The sequence below is a fragment of the Nycticebus coucang genome, chromosome 9 (genome assembly GCF_027406575.1).
Source record: "Nycticebus coucang isolate mNycCou1 chromosome 9, mNycCou1.pri, whole genome shotgun sequence".
In the NCBI taxonomy this organism is placed as follows: Eukaryota; Metazoa; Chordata; class Mammalia; order Primates; family Lorisidae; genus Nycticebus; species Nycticebus coucang.
In genome coordinates this window covers 75613676-75630512 of record NC_069788.1, presented here as the reverse complement: position 1 = coordinate 75630512, position 16837 = coordinate 75613676, and the positions used below count along the sequence as shown (strand labels likewise).

General features: G+C 37.3%; 1 protein-coding gene across 1 annotated transcript in view; it reads left to right on the top strand.

The window, feature by feature from the left end:
* LOC128593733 (testis expressed protein 56-like) overlaps window positions 1–16837 on the top strand; it is a 54663-nt gene that overhangs the window by 30979 nt on the left and 6847 nt on the right. Inside the window, exon 3 of the mRNA XM_053602038.1 lies at window positions 16594–16816. Within this exon, the coding sequence (XP_053458013.1) occupies window positions 16594–16816 (223 nt within the window). The remainder of the gene's footprint in view (window positions 1–16593; window positions 16817–16837) is intronic.

Genomic DNA, 16837 nt, shown 5'->3' with positions numbered 1-16837 from the left:
GAGTAGAAGGAAATATTGACAAAAAGAAGAAAGGCACCAAAAGAAAGAAACAGGAGTAATATAGGTGTACAGTAGGGTACTATAACCCAACCTTGAAGACCCCCAACCTCTGGGGGTGCTAGGTTGGGTGATTCCCTTGAGGTCAACAGCTCTTTGCCAGCCAGATCAGACACAGTACCCCCCCCACCTCCACCAAGTAGAGAGGAAAGCCAAAAATACTATAAATCAAACCAAAACAAACAAGCAAGAACCCTTATGGGATAACATTGGGGGGTGGGGTGGGGACAAATAATAGGGGCAGAAACACTGGAAAAAATGAAATTCTATTATTAAAGAAAGCAAAAATGAAAGATTGTATTTAAACTAGAATAGTGAAAAGAGAAAAAAGAAAAAAAAAACACAAGAAAAATGCCAAGGAAAAATGTTGAAATTAAGAAAACAAACAAACAAACAACAACAACAAAAACAACCCCCCCAAACCAAAAACCAGACAATATATATCTTGCTGAATATTGTCCTGGCAACAAGTGATCTTCTGAGGTATAAGACGTTAATCACAATGTTTATATAGCTGTACGAGATGGAGACTGGAGGCCTCTGCTGATCTCTCGGACCCCGCAGGCTTGGGAGCCCAAAAGTCTCCTCAGCCCCCTTAAAAGACACTCCAAACTATGAACCTTGGCTGAGCAGAAGCTTCCCAAGGAAAGCACTTATCCCTGGGATCTCTCCTGGTGTGGCTGCCTGCTTATCCAGTGTGCCAAGTCCAGACTCCTACTATGCCACTGAGGGCTAGGCTGTTAATCTGCCACATTTAGATCTCCGCACGTCCCCAGCATCTCAGTCCCCACCTTAGGACAGCTCAATCACTAGATTGCTCTCCCAAAGTCTCCCGGCTGATCTCTGTGCTGCAACACACAGGAGCAGCTCTTCCACAGCAGCTGTGTGGGCAGCCCACAGCTGAATGATATTAGCTCCTTTTCAGTTCAGCGGCTCAGACCGGGCCCCAGATAATGCCCAAAGTTGTCTGCACACACCAGCCCAAGATCTCCCAAGGCAGTTCAATCGGGTGCCCAAGTACAAGAAAACCAAAAGAGCCCACAGGTAAGGCTTTTCCTGCTTGCAGTCTCACTGTTTCCTGTGGGTTACAACTGCAGACAGCCTCCTACCGAACAAATGCACCTACCACTTGTCAGTTTTCCACCACTTCTGTCCTCCTTGTGGGGTCTAGAAGTCTGTCACTGGCTTCCTGGGTCACCAAAGGGAAGCCTCTGGGCAAAACCCACTGGCCAGATGTGCCTGGAGTCTTCTCTCGCCACCCTTGCTGTGCCCAGCTGCACAGAAGCTGTTACTTGGCCGCTGTCTTTTTCCTTGAGTGAGTCAATTGCTGGCTTATTTTTAGTTCTTTTAGGAATCTCCATATTGTTTTCCACAAAGGTTGTACTAGTTTGCAGTTCCACCATCAGTGTATAAGCATTCCTTTCTCTCTGCATCTATGCCAGCATCTATTGTCTTTTGACTTTTTTTTTTTTTGTTATTGTATTTTTGGAGACAGAGTCTCAATCTGTTGCCTAGGCCAGTGCTATGACATCAGCCTAGCTCACAGCAACCTCAAACTCCTGGGTTCAGTCATCCTCCTGCCTCAGCCTCCCCTGTAGCTGGGACTACGGATGCCTGCCACAATGCCAGCTAACTTTTTCTAATTTTAATAGAGACAGGATCTCAGTCTTGCTCAGACTGGTCTCGAACTACTGAGCTCAAGGGATTTGCCTGCCTTGGCCTACCAGAGTGCTAGGATTACAGTGTGAGCCACTGTGCCCAGCCTTGACTTTTTAATAATAGCCATTCTGGCAGGGTAATCTTATTGTGGTTTTCCCATTGTGGTTTTAATATGCATTCCCCTGATGATTAGTGATGTTCAGCATGTTTTCATATGACTATTGGACATTTGTCTATCTTCTTTTAAAAAGCTTCTATTCATTTTTTTTTTGCTCACTTTTTCATGATGTTTGCTCTTTCCTTGCTGATTTGCTTTAGATCTTTGTAGATTTTGGATATTAGCCCTTTATCAGATGTAGAGTTTGCAAATATTTTCTTCTGTTTGCTTTATCAATTATTTCTTTTGCTGTGCAGAAGCTTTTGATTTAATTATTTATTTTTGTTTTTGCTGTAATTGTTTTTAGGGTCTTAATCATAAATTCTTTGCCTACATCAATGTCTAGATGAATTTTTCTACCTTTTCTTCTAGAATTTTTATGGTTTCATGCCTTACATTTAAGTCTCTTGGTTAATGGTGAAATAAAGGTCCTGCTTCATTCTTCTGCATGAGGCTATCCAATTTTCCCAGTACCATTTTTTTGAGTAGGGCTTAATTTCTCCAGTGTATGTTGTTGTCTGCTTTATTAAAGGTCAGTTAATTATAGGTAGCTGGTTTTATATCTGGATTCTTTGTTCTGTTCCATTGGTCTATCTATGTCTCTATTTTTGTACCAATACTATGCTCTTTTGGTTACTATAGCCTTATAATAGTGTAGTTTGAAGTCTGTTAATGTGATGCCTCCAGATTTGTATTTTCAGCTTGAAATTGCTGTGGCTACTCAGACTCATTGTTTCCCCAAAGTGTAGAATAATTTCTCTGTATCCATGAAATATGACGTTTTTGTTGGTGATTGCAGTGAACCTGTGAATTACTTTAGGCCAGTGGTTCTCAACTTGCCTAATGACATGACCCTTTAATATGGTGGTGACCCCCACACATGAAGAGCTGTGTCTTGGTTCCTAAGATCACCGAAAATATGTGGTTTTGGTCTAAGGAGACCCCTGTGAAAGGGGAAAGGGTCGTTCTACCCCCAAAGGGGTCATGACCCACAGTTTGAGAACCATTGCTTTAGGCAGTAGGGACATTTTAACAATATTTCCTCTACCAATCCATGAACATGAAATGTTTTTCCATTTATCTGTGTCACTGGCAATTTTATTCATCAGTGTTTCTTAGCTCTCCTTTTAGAGATTTGTCACCTCCTTGTTTAAGTATTGTGGCAGGCTCCTGTGGTCCCAGCTGCTCGGGAGGCTGAGGCAAGAGAATCGCTTAGGCCCAGAAGTTGGAGGTTGCTGTGAGCCGTGTGACGTCATGGCACTCTCCCCAAGGGTGTTACAGTGAGATTCTGTCTCTATAAAAAAAAAAAAAGTATATTCCTAAGTATTTTATTTTCTTTATAGCTATTGTAAATGGTATTAACTCTTCGATTTGACCCTCAGCTTGACTGTTTATTGGTATATAGAAATGCTACTGATTTGTGTACATTGATTTAGTAACTTGAGACTTTCTGAATTTATTTTTCAATTTCAGTGTCTTTTGGTAGAGTCTTTGGGATTGTCTAGATATCAAATTGTATTGTGAGTGAAAAGTAGTAGTTTGACCTTCTCTTTTCTGATTTGGATTCCCTTTCTTTCTTTCTCTTGCCTGATTGCCCTGGCTTTGTTGAATATACTTAGAAGTGATAACAGTGTACATCCTTGTCTTGTTCCTGTTCTTAGGGGAGAATGCTTTCAAATTTTCCCCATTCAGTATAATGTTGGCTATGGACTTTTCATAAATGGATATGATAATTTTGAGACATATTCCTTATTTGTCTACTTTGTTGAGGGTGTTTTATTTATTATGAAATGGTGCTGGATATTGCCAAATGTGTTTTCTGCATTTGTTAAAATAATCATATGATCTTTGTTTTTGTTTTTGCTTATGTGGTGAATCATATTTATTGATTTGTGTATGTTGAACCATCTTTGCATCCTTGGGATAACATCAGTACTAAGAGAAACACTCCAAACTATACACAGTCATGGAAATTAAACAACCTGCTGCTGAACAATTATTAGGTCAAGAGACAATTAAGATGGAAATCAAAATATTCCTTGAATTAAATGTCAAAGGGGGCACAAGCTATCAAAATCCATGGGGTTCAGCAAAAGCAGTCCCAAGGAGCAAATTCATAGCCTTAAATCCCCACATCAAAAATATAGGTCATAAATTAACAACTTAATGTCACATCTCAAGGAACTATAAAAAGAAGAGCAAACAAAATCCAAAGCTCACAGAAAAAAAGAAACATAAAATCTCAGAGCAGAAATAAATGAAATGGAAAACTAAAACATAATACAAAAGATTAATGAAACAAATGTTTGTTCTTTGAAAAGATAAACAAAATCAATAGATATCTTGCTGGATTAACCATGAATAGAAAAGAAAGACCTAAATAAGCTCCATCAGAAATTGAAAAGGAAATATTACAACTGATGACACAGAAAAACAAAATATCATTCATGAATATTGTAAACATTTCTACACATGTTAACCAGAAAATATAGAGGAAATGGACAAATTTCTGGGAACACACAACCTTCCAAGGCTCAATAAGAAAGAAATAGAACTCCTGAACAGACCAATGAGAAGCAATTAAAAAAACAAAAAACCTCTTGGACGGTACCTGTGGCTCAAGGAGTAGGGCGCTGGCCCCATAAACCGGAGGTGGTGGGTTCAAACCCAGCCTGGCCAAAAAAAAAAAAAAAAAGAAAGAAAAGAAACCCTCTCAACAATAACAACAACAACAACAACAAAAACCCAGATCAAATGGATTCAAAGCAGAATTCTGTAAGACCTAAAAGAAGAGCTGGTGCCCATATTACAGAAATTATTCCATAACATTGAGAAGGAGGGAATCCTTTCCAATTCATACTACAAAGCCAGCATCACTTTGCTATCAAAGCCAGGAAAGGACACAAAAACAACAAATTACAGACCAATATCCTTTATAAATACAGATGCAAAAAATCCTCAACAAAATACTCAGAAACCTAATTCAGCAGCACATTAAAAAAAAAAAAAATCCTCTGTGATCAAGTGGGCTTCCAATTTCTTCACATCCTTGCCAATACTTATTTTCTGTTTTTGTTTTTTTTTTGCAGTTTTTGGCCAGTGCTGGGTTTCAACCCACCACCTCTGGTATATGGGGCTGGTGCCCTACTCCTTTGAGCAACAGGTGCCTCCCTAGGTGTGTCTGTTTTTAATATAATACTGTCCTAATGGTTATAAAATAATACCTCTCTATTGTTTTGTGGTTTTTATTCACATTTTCCTATCAAAAAGTGATGCTGATTATGTTTTCATGTGTTTATTGGGTGTTTCTATGTCTTCTATAAAGAAATATCTTCAAATCCTTTACCCAGTTTTTAAATTCAGTTTTTTTTTTTTATGTTACTGGGCTGTAAGAATTCTTTATGTATTCTAGGTATTAATTACTTATCAGATATATCATTTGCAAATATTTTCTCCCACTCTGAGGGCTATAATTTCACTTTGTTGATAATGTCATTTGATGCACAAAACTTTTAAGATTTTACGAAATCCAATTGTATCTATTTTTATCTTTTGCTGTTATGGTTTTGGTGTCATATGCAAGAAATCATTGGCAAATTCAATGCCATGTATTTTCCCTTATATTTTCCTCCAAGAATTTTAAAGGAAGTGGATCTATCAACTTTTTGTAAAACTTTTTTTTTTTTTTTTTTTAGCTATTTGGGTTCCCTTAATATTCCATATGTATTTTAGGATAAATTTTATATGTCTGCAGAACACATTGTTGGGATCTTGATGGAAATTATATTAAATCTGCCGTACACTTTGGTCATTATTAATATCTCAATAGTATTAAATCTTTTAATCTATGAACATACAATGTTTTCCCATTTATTCATGCCTTGTGTAATTTTTTTCAGTGATATTATATAGTTTGCATTGTACAAGTATTTTGCCTCCTTGGTTAAATTTATTCCTAAGTATTTTGTTAATTCAATGTTATTATAAATAGAATGGTTTTTCTCAACCTCCTTCAATTGCTATTATATAGAAATGCAGCTAATTTGTTTTTTTTTAAGAGACAGAGTGTCACTTTGTCGCCCTCGGTAGAGTGCTGTGGCGTCACAGCTCACAGCAACCTGCAGCTCTTGGGCTTAAGCGATTGTCTTGCCTCAGCCTCCCAAGTAGCTGGGACTACAGGCACCTGCCACAATGCCTGGCTATTTTGTTGTTGTTGTTGTTGCAGTTTGGCTGGGGCTGGGTTTGAACCTGCCACCCTCAATATATGGGGCTGGCACTCTACTCACTGAGCCACAGGCGCCGCCAATGCAACTAATTTTTGTGTGTAGATTTTGTATCCTGAAACTTTGACAAATTTGTTCTATCAGTTTTGTGTGCGCATGTGTGTGTATGCGTGGGTTTACTGTATATAAGGTTTTCTCACTGGTTTTCTATATATAAGGTCATGTCATTAAAAAACATAATTTTATTTCTCCTTTTCCGCTTTGAATGTTTTTTGTTTCCTTTTCTTGCTCAATTGTTCTAACTAGGACTCTCAGTACCTTTTTGAATAGAAGGGGTGAAAGTAGGCATCCTTGTCTCTGCTCTTAAAGTTTCAGTCTTTCATCATTAAGTATGATGTTAGCTGTGGGTTTTTCATATATGACCTACTTTATGTTGGGATACTTTCCTTATTTTCATAGTGTGTTGAGTGTTTTTATACTGAAAAGATTTTGAATTTTGTCAAATACTTTTTCCATAGCAATTGAGAGATATGTTTTTCCCCCCTTCATTTTGTTAATGGCATATTACATTGATTGGTTCTCATATGTTGGACTATCCCTGCATTCCAAGAATAAATCTCACTTGGTTATATCATATAATGCTTTTAGCATGTGTTTGAATTTTATTTTGCTAGTATTTTGTTAAGGATTTTTGTATCTATGTTCATAAGGGATATTTGTCTGTAGTTTTCTTTTCTTGTAGTGTCTTTGACTGGGTTTGATATCAAGGAAATGCTGGCCTTGTAGAATGGGTTAGGAAGTGCTCTCTCTTTTTTAACTTTTTCAAAGAGTTTGAGGATTCATGTTAATCCTTTGTGAATGTTTGATAGAATTCACCAGTGAAGCCATGTGGTCCTGGGTTTATCATTGTTGGAAGGTTTTGAATTACTAATACAATCTCCTTACTAATTATAGGTCTATTCAAATTTTCTATTTCTTTATGATTCAGTCTTGGCAGGTTGTATATCTAGTTGTCTATCAAGGGATTTATCCATTTCACCTAGGATATCCAATTTATTGGCATACAGTTATTAATAATAATTATTTGTATTTCTGTAAAAGCAATGGTAATGTCCCCCTTTCATTTCTGATTTTAGCTGAGTCCTTTCTTGTTTTTTTCTTAGTCAATATAGCTAAATATTTGTAAATTTTGTTGATCTTTTCAATGAACCAGCTCTTGGTTGAATTTGCTGTTTTATACTATTTTATTTAACTTAAATCTTTGTCTTTCCCTTTTTCTAGCTTTGGGTTTAGTTTGTTATTTTCTAGTTCTTTGAGATGTAAAGCTCTTGAAATCTTTCTTTTTTAAAGGTGTTTGCAACTATACATTTTCATCTTAGTACTGCTTTCACTTCATTCTATAAACCTTGATTTGTTGTGTTTTCATTTGTGTTGACACATTTTTAAATTTTCCTCATGATTTCTTTCTTCATCCATTGGTTGTTAAGAGTTTGTTGTTTAATTTCCATATATTTGTGAAGTTTCCAGTTTTTCTTCTGTATTAATTTCTACTTTCATTCCATTGTGATAAAAAAAAATAGTTTTGTGATTTCAATCTCTTTAAGTTTATTAACACTTGTTCTATGGTCTACCAGATGGTCTCTCTTGGAAAGTGTTCCTTGGGAACTTAAAAAAGGCATTTGGTTGTTTTGAGTGGAGTATACTGTATATGTTAGGTGGAATTGGTCTATAGTCTTGTCCAAGTACTCTAATTCTTTATTGATCTTTCTGCCTGGTTTTCTATCTACTGTAGAAATTGGAATATTGAAGGCATCTGGTATTTCTTTCTTCAATTTGGTCAATGTTGCTTTTATATATTTCAGAACTCTAATATTTGGTTCATGTATGTTTATAATTGTCTTATTTTCTTGGTGAATTATTTTATCATTATATTATGTCCTTCTTTGTCTCTCATAACATTTTTTGACTTAAGTCTATTTTATTAATTAGTATGTCCACCCAGCTCTCTTATGATTACTTTTGCATAGAATATCTTCTTCCATTCTTTCACTTTCTTCCTATTCATGGCATTAGATCTGAAGTGAAATCTGAACTTTTAGACTGCATTGAGTAGATTAATTTGAGTTCTCTATAGATCCTAGTTATCAAGCTTTTGTTTGATTCAAAGTATGCAAATATCCATTCCCATTTTGTAGGTTGTCTATTTGCTTTGGTTGTTGTCTCCTTAGCTGTACAGAAGCTTTTTGGTTTAATTAAGTCCCATTTGTTTATTTTTGTTGTTGTTGCAATTGCAATGGCAGTCTTCTTCATGAAGTCTTTTCCCAAGCCAATATCTTCCTGTGTTTTTCCTATGCTTTCTTTGAGGATTTTTATTGTTTCATCCCTTAAATTTTAAGTCCTTTATCTTGAATCAATTTTTGTGAGTGGGGAAAGGTGTGGGTCCAGTTTCAGTCTTTTACATGTGGATATCCAGTTCTCTCAGCACCATTTATTGAATAGGGAGTCTTTCCCCCAAGGTATGTTCTCGTTTGGTTTATGAAAGATTAGGTGGTTGTAAGATGTTAGTTTCATTTCCTGGTTTTCTATTTGATTCCAAATGTCTATCTCTCTATTTTTGTGCCAGTACCATGCTATCTTGACCACTATGGCTTTGTAGTACAGCCTAAAATCTGGTATGTTGATGCCCCCAGCTTTATTTTTGTTACTAAGAACTGCCTTAGATATACAGTGTTTTTTCGGGTTTCATACAAAATGCAGAATCATTTTTTCCAAATCTTGAAAGTACAATGTTGATATTTTAATAGGAATGGCATTGAAAAGGTAGATGGCTGTGGGAAGTATAGACATTTTAACGATGTTGATTCTTCCCATCCATGAGCATGGTATGTTTTTCCATTTGTTAATATCCTCTGCTATTTCCTTTCTGAGGATTTCATAATTTTCTTTATAGAGGTCCTTCACCTCCTTCGTTGGGTATATTCCTAGGTATTTCATTTTCTTTGAAACTATGGTGAAGGGAGTTATGTCCTTAATTAACTTCTCATCTTGACTGTTATTGGTGTATACAAAGGCTACTAACTTGCGGACATTGATTTTATATCCTGAGACATTACTATAGTTTTGACGACTTCCAACAGTCTTGTTGTTGAGTCTTTGGGATTCTCTAAGTATAAGATCATGACGTCAGCAAAAAGTGAGAGTTTGACCTCCTTTGCTCCATTTAGATTCCATTTATTTCCTTGTCTTGCCTAATTGTATTGGCTAGAACTTCCAGCACTATGTTGAATGAGGACAACCTTGGTGACAGAGGACAACCTTGTCTGGTTCCAGTTCTAAGAGGAAAAGCTTTCAGTTTTACTCCATTCAGTAAAATATTGGCTGTGGGGTTGTCATAGATAGCTTCAATCAGTTTTAGAAATGTGCCACCTATGCCTATACTCTTCAGTGTTCTAATTAGAAAAGGATGCTGGATTTTATCGAATGCTTTTTCTGCATCTATTGAGAGGATCATATGATCTTTATTTTTGCCTCTGTTAATATGATGGATAATGTTTATGGACTTCCGTATGTTAAACCAGCCTTGCATCCCTGGGATGAAACCTACTTGATCATGATGTATGACTTCTTTGATGATAAACTGTAATCTATTGGCTAGGATTTTGTTGAGAATTTTTGCATCTATATTCATGAGTGAGATTGGTCTGAAATTCTCCTTTTTGGTTGGGTCTTTCCTGGTTTTGGTATCAGGGTGATATTTGCTTCATAGAATGTGTTGGGGAAGATTCCTTCTTCCTCAATTTTTTGGAATAATTTCTGCAGTACAGGAATAAGCTCTTCCTTGAAGGTTTGATAGAATTCTGGAGTGAAGCCATCTGGACCAGGGCATTTTTTGGTTGGAAGATTTTTTTTTATTGTTTCTTTAATCTCAATGCTTGAAATTGGTCTGTTCAGGAGCTCTATTTCTTCCTGGCTGAGTCTAGGGAGAGGGTGTGATTCCAGATATTGATCCATTTCCTTCACATTGTCAAATTTCCGGGCATAGAGTTTCTGGTAGTATTCAGAGATGATTTCTTGTATCCTGTGGGATCAGTTGTTATTTCCCCTTTATCCTTTCTGATTGAGGTTACTAGAGATTTTACTTTTCTATTTCTAGTTAGTCTGGCCAAAGGTTTATCTATTTCATTTATTTTTTTAAAAAACCAACCTCTTGTTTCATTAATTTTCTGAATGATTCTTTTGTTTTCAATTTCATTGATCTGTGGTTTGATTTTGGATATTTCTTTTCTTCTCCTGGGTTTAGGCTTAGATTGTTCTTCTTTTTCCAATTCCATAAGATGGCTTGTGAGTTTGTTGTTTGCGCTCTTTGTTTTTTGAATGTAGGCATCTAAAGCAATAAATTTTCCTCTCAAAACTGCTTTTGCAGTATCCCACAGGTTTTGGTAGCTTGTGTTTTCATTGTTGTTATTCTCAAGGAAGTTAATGATTTCCTGTTTTATTTCTTCCTGCACCCATCTGTCATTCAACAGAAGGTTGTTTAATTTCCATGCCTTTGCGTGGGGTTGAACATTTTTGTTAGAGTTGAGTTCCACCTTTAGTGCCTTATGGTCTGAGAAGATACAAGGTAATATTTCAGTTCTTTGGATTCTGTTGAGGTTTGTTTTGTGTCCTAGGATATGATCAATTTTGGAGAATGTTCCACGGGGTGATGAGAAGAACGTATATTCTTTATCTTTGGGATGGAGTGTTCTATATATGCGTATCAAGCACAGTTGTTCTAGGGTCTCATTTAAATCTCTTATATATTTATTTAATTTCTGTTTAGAGGATCTGTCCAGCTCTGTAAGAGGAGTGTTAAAGTCCCCAGTTATTATGGTATTATCGGATATCATATTTTTCAGACTGAGTAAGGTCTGTTTCAAGAATCTGGGAGCATTTAAATTGGGTGCATAAATATTTAGAATTGAAATGTCTTCTTCTTGTATTTTTCCCTTGACCAATATAAAGTGACCATCTTTGTCTTTTTTAACTTTAGTTGCTTTAAACCCACATGTATCTGAAAATAAGATTGCAACTCCTCTTTTCTTCTGAATTCCATTTGCCTGAAAAATTGTCTTCCACCCCTTGACTCGGAGTTTTAATTTGTCTTTTGAAGCCAGGTGTGTTTCTTGCAGACAGCAAATGGATGGCTTGTGTTTTTTAATCCATTCAGCCAATCTATGCCTCTTCAGTGGGGAATTCAAGCCATTAGCATTTATTGAGATAATTGATAAGTGCGGTAGTGTTCTATTCATCTTGTTTCGTGAGACACTATTGCTTAGTTTTATCTTTTGCATCAGTGTGGAGGTTAGGTTCTGTCCTTTAATTTCTGAGTTCTTACTTTGCTGCTGATCCATTGTGGTGGTCAGTGTGCAGAACAGGTTGAAGTATTTCCTGTAGAGCTGGTCTTGTTGTGGCGAATTTCCTCAATGTTTCTATATCCGTAAATGATTTGATTTCTCCATCAATTTTGAAGCTTAGCTTAGCAGGGTACAGAATTCTGGGCTGGAAATTGTTCTGTTTAAGTAGATTAAAGGTAGATGACCATTGTCTTCTTGCTTGGAAAGTTTCATTAGAGAAGTCTGCGGTCACTCTGATGGATTTGCCCCTGTACGTCAACTGGCGCTTACTCCTGGCAGCTTGCAGTATCTTTTCTTTTGTCTTGACTTTGGACAGGTTCATCACAATGTGTCTTGGAGAAGCTCGGTTAGAGTTGAGGCGACCTGGGGTCCGATAGCCCTCTGAAAGCAGTGTGTCAGAATCTTTGGTGATATTTGGGAAATTTTCTTTTATAATATTCTCAAGTATGGCTTCCATTTCCCTGGGGCATCCTTCTTCCCCTTCTGGGATTCCTATAACTTGTATGTTGGAATGCTTTATAAAGTCCCATAATTCTGTCAGTGAATGTTCTGCTTTCTCTCTCTTTTTTTCTGCCTCTTTAACTATCTGAGTTATCTCAAGAACTTTGTCCTCTGCCTCCAAAATTCTTTCTTCTGCATGGTCTAACCTGTTGGTAATACTTTCTATTGCATCTTTAAGTTCCCTAATTGACTGCTTCAGTTCCTTCAGCTCTGCTATATCCTTTCTATATTCTTCATATCGTTCACCTCTTATTTGATTGTTTTTGGATTTCCTTTTGGTTATTTTTCACTTTATCAGCTGTTTCCTTCATTGTTTCCATCATTTCCTACATTGTTTTCATCATGTGTATTCTAAATTCCCTTTCTGTCATTCCTAACATTTCTGTATAGGTGGAATCATCTGCAGTTGCTACCTCATGTTCTCTTGGAGGGGTTGCTCTGGACTGGTTCTTCATGTTGCCAGGAGTTTTCTGCTGATTATTCCTCGTGAATGATTTGTTTTATCTGTTTCCTTGCCCTACTTTTTTTTCACTTCCTCTTACTCTTTAAGTTGCCATGCCTGTGGACTAGGGTTTCGATGAGTCACCTGCCAGTGGGATTAGACTGAATGAACACATGCAACCACTTGCCAGTTTTCCACTGCTTTTATCCTTCTCTTGGGGTCCAAAAGTCTCTTGCTGACTCCCTGTGTCCTCAAAGGGATGATTATAGGCAGATCCCACCAGCCAGAGATGCGTGGAGTCTTGTCTCCCCAGACTCACGGTGCCCAGTTGCAAGGAAGCTGTTACTCGGCCACCATCTTGCTTCAAAACTCTTTTTCTTTCTTTCTTTCTTTTTTTTTTTTTTAAGGAGACACTCTTTGTTTCAGTGATGTAGGTACACAGATTACATTCCTTCTTCCCTTTTTCCAAAGTTCAAAGTTTAATTAAGACAAGTCTCATGAGGAGTTTCCTCAGGCTTTATTCGTGCGTGGACCAGCCAGCTCTCAGTATGTGGCTGGAGCAGGGCATGTTGACTGTTTTAAAAGTTACCTTTTCTTTCTCTGGGGCAATGAAGCTCTCTTTAGTCAGCTGTGAGGTATTCAGGTGAGGGTTCCTTCCACCTTTGCTGCCATGAGTGTGGTCAGGATGATGGTGTGAAGTTTTTTCTTTTTCTTTTTTTTATTAAGTCATCTACACATGGATCATGAATACATTTATGCATATGTGGGGTACTATGTGTTGATTTTTTAAATACAATTTGGAGTACTTACGTCAAACTAATTATAGCTTTTGCCTCATTTTGATATTCTCATTTTTTTCATATATTGTCTTCCTGATTTTCTTTAGTTCTTTGTCTCTGTCTTTAACTCTTTAAGCATATTTAAGAAAATTATTTTATGGTCTTTATCTAGTAAACCTGATGCCTATATTTCTTTCAGGACTGTTTCTGGAGATTTATTTTGTCCTTTTGAATGGACTATCTTTCTCAGTTTCTTTGCATGCCTTATGACCTTTGGTTGAAAACTGAGCACTAAAAAATAACCGCTCTTTCAGTCTTTGCAGACTGTTGTGTAAGACTTTTACTGATTTGTGGGCCAATAGCCTTAAGATGAACTGAGGTCTTCTCAAGGCTTTTCTGGGCATGCTTCCTTTCTGTGTGTGTGCTTCCCAAAACTTCCCCTAAACTGCTTTTAGATGCCTTAATTTCCTGAACTCTCATTCCTGTGTAGTCTCAGGGCGTCAGGTGTTCTATTGTATTCCTCTACCTGTAATGTCTTGTCTTTAAGGTCTGCAGTCCTTGTGTGGTTTTTCCTATTCTGCTTTGTCTACCACTGCCTTCTGCAGCTTTCAAACTAAAACTGAAACTGTGCTGCTATTTCCTGTCTGAGTCAGGAAATACACAGACAGGCCAGAATGTTGCAATCAAGTTCCACTCTGCTCCTTTTATCCTAAGGAGGGAAATGGAGATTAGGTCGATTCCTTCAGACTGCATGACACAGGAGAGTAGATAGGGTAAGAGTGAGTAAAAAGGCCATAAAATTTCCAATCATTTTCGATATGACATTTTCTGAATTCAGCATTCATTTATTTGCAATAGATGCTTGACTGATTTTCTTAGTTCTTACATAGTATAAAGTTATTTTAGTCAGTCTGTAGCTGCTTCTTTGATGTTTCCATGAGAATGAGGACATAGAACTTACTATTTTGCCATCTTGCTGATGTTACTTTATTCATTTTCCCCAATATTTTTTTCTAACAGTTCTTCATACTAATTTCTACTAATCCATCTTCAACATTCCTTGACTCCTTCCTTTGTTATCTAGAGTCTGCTAGTGAATCCCTCCAGATAATTTTTTTCACATTTTTATTTCTAAAATTTTGATTTGGTTTTATCATTTTTGTTTCTCTGCTGAAAATTCTTACATTTTAAATCATTTCTAGTGTGTTTTTCTTAACCTCATGCAATACAGTTGTAAGAACTTCTTTAAAGACTGTGGCAAATCTGACATCTGGGTTGTCTCAGGACTGATATGTGTCATCTATTAATAACTCAATTGAGTTTTCAGATTTTCATGATTTTTTTTTTTTTTTTTTGTAGAGACAGAGTCTCACTTTATGGCCCTTGGTAGTGTGCTGTGGCCTCACACAGCTCACAGCAACCTCCAACTCCTGGGCTTAAGCGATTCTCTTGCCTCAGCCTCCCAAGTAGCTGGGACTATAGGCGCCCGCCACAACGCCCAGCTATTTCATGATTTTTTTTTTTTTATGTCAAATAATTTTGTATTGTATTATGGGCATTGTGACTATTATTTCTCATGGATCCTGGGTCCTGTTGCAATCATCTGGAAGATATTGGTGTTTTTGTGGATCTAGTGGCAGTCATCTAGAGAATGTTGATGTTTTTGTTTTAGCAAATCAACATGATTAGGTTCAGACTATAAGCTTTGTCTTGATCTTAGGTGGGTGGTAGCTAAAATCCCAGTTCAAGTTTCAAAGCCTTTGCTCTGTTGGTTTGAATCTATCTCACTCATGAACCTGAGATTTATATAGGTTCATACTTAGGGTAACTTCTCTCTCTGCTCTGGGATTTCTTTTTACTCTCACTCTTTAGCTCTCAGGGGATGCTTTTCCTAGCTAGAAAGATGTTTTTGTTTTTCTCAACATTTGGTTGGCCATGCCACATGGCCACCAAAGCACAATTCCAATGGCTGTCTTGAATATGGTATTTTTTCCTCAAAGGCACAGCACCACTGGGCACAGCATAAAATTGCTTCCCTGTATTTTCACTACCTTCCACAATTTACTTGCTTTTGTATAATTAGTGTCCTCAGGTAGTCCTTTTACATAGTTGTCTAGGGGGTTTGGTTGTAATTAGTGTGGGAAATGGGAAATAGTCTATGCCACAGTAGTAGAACTGGAAAACTTTGGTTGGGGTTTTAACCCTTTCTGATCCCATGTCTGACCTCATCTGACATAATGATTTTTTTTTTGTTTGTTTATAAACAAAAACACTTTATGTAGCCTAAAATAGATAATAAAACCATCAGGTGAGTTCATATTTGTTTTTCTCTTTTAAAATGGGGATAATTACAAGGAACACACCAACCTCTTTCCCTCCCCAAATAAATAAGAGCTGGGGAGTATGTGGATGGCAAAAAAATTGGATTGGAAAGGGTTAATCTGTATTTTAACACTTACCAGGAGTTTGACTCTGGAACACCTACTTCAATTTCCATACTTCAAGATGCCTACTTATAAAAGATAGTAGCAATAGAACTTACCTCATTTTTAATTTTTGGCATCTTTTTTGGGGGGAATATAATGTATGATAATGGGTATTTTTTTTTTTTTTTTTGTAGAGACAGAGTCTCACTGTACCGCCCTCAGGTAGAGTGCCGTGGCGTCACACGGCTCACAGCAACCTCTTAACTCTTGGGCTTACGCGATTCTCTTGCCTCAGCCTCCCGAGCAGCTGGGACTACAGGCGCCCGCCACAACGCCCGGCTATTTTTTGGTTGCAGTTTGGCCGGGGCTGGGTTTGAACCCGCAACCCTTGGCATATGGGGCTGGCGCCCTACTCATTGAGCCACAGGCGCCGCCCCAGATAATGGGTATTAAGCACCTGTTACAGTAAGTGCCCAGGAGAAATTAATGGTTATTTCTATTCACATATTTTCTATAAGACCTAACATTTTGGATTTGGATTACTGGAATAAAAATAAAAGTAAGAACTAAAGAGTTAGGGATCTGGTGGAGTTAGCTACCTGGAAACTGATGACTAAGGAAAGGTCAATTTTGTAGAAAAGCAAAATATCCCACACCACTTTTGTTATCCTTGGAATTACACCCTCCACCCTGGTCAATGATACATAAGGCACTAATCAAAATAGGAAGTTGCAAAGACAGTACAGGCAGCTTGCAGGTATCTTTCATAAAATACCCCATTAGACAAGAATGGGCTCTACAACAAACAAGGAAATTATTAGTGACACAGAGCATTACTTTTTAGCAGTTTGACCCAATTTTCCCCTTATGCCTTTTTATTGGGGTGGGGGTGGGGAGAACTAATATTATTTGTTTTCCAGTAATACTATTTCTTCTATTTACTGCCTTGCTAGATGGCTGAAACACAACGTGAAAGCCACCGAAGATCTCAAGTTGGTGATCTATCGGCTGTCAGCGTTTGGCACAATCCAGTCAGTCACTGTGTGTGGACAGCAAACCGCAATAGTGGCGTACAAAGATATAATTTCAGCTTGTAATGCTGTGAGTGCTTTTGGAAGCAGGATTCCAGGCACCATGATCCAGTGTTCCTGGCAACAAAAATTCCTGAGGCAAGATGTAAGAATGTCTATTACCAAA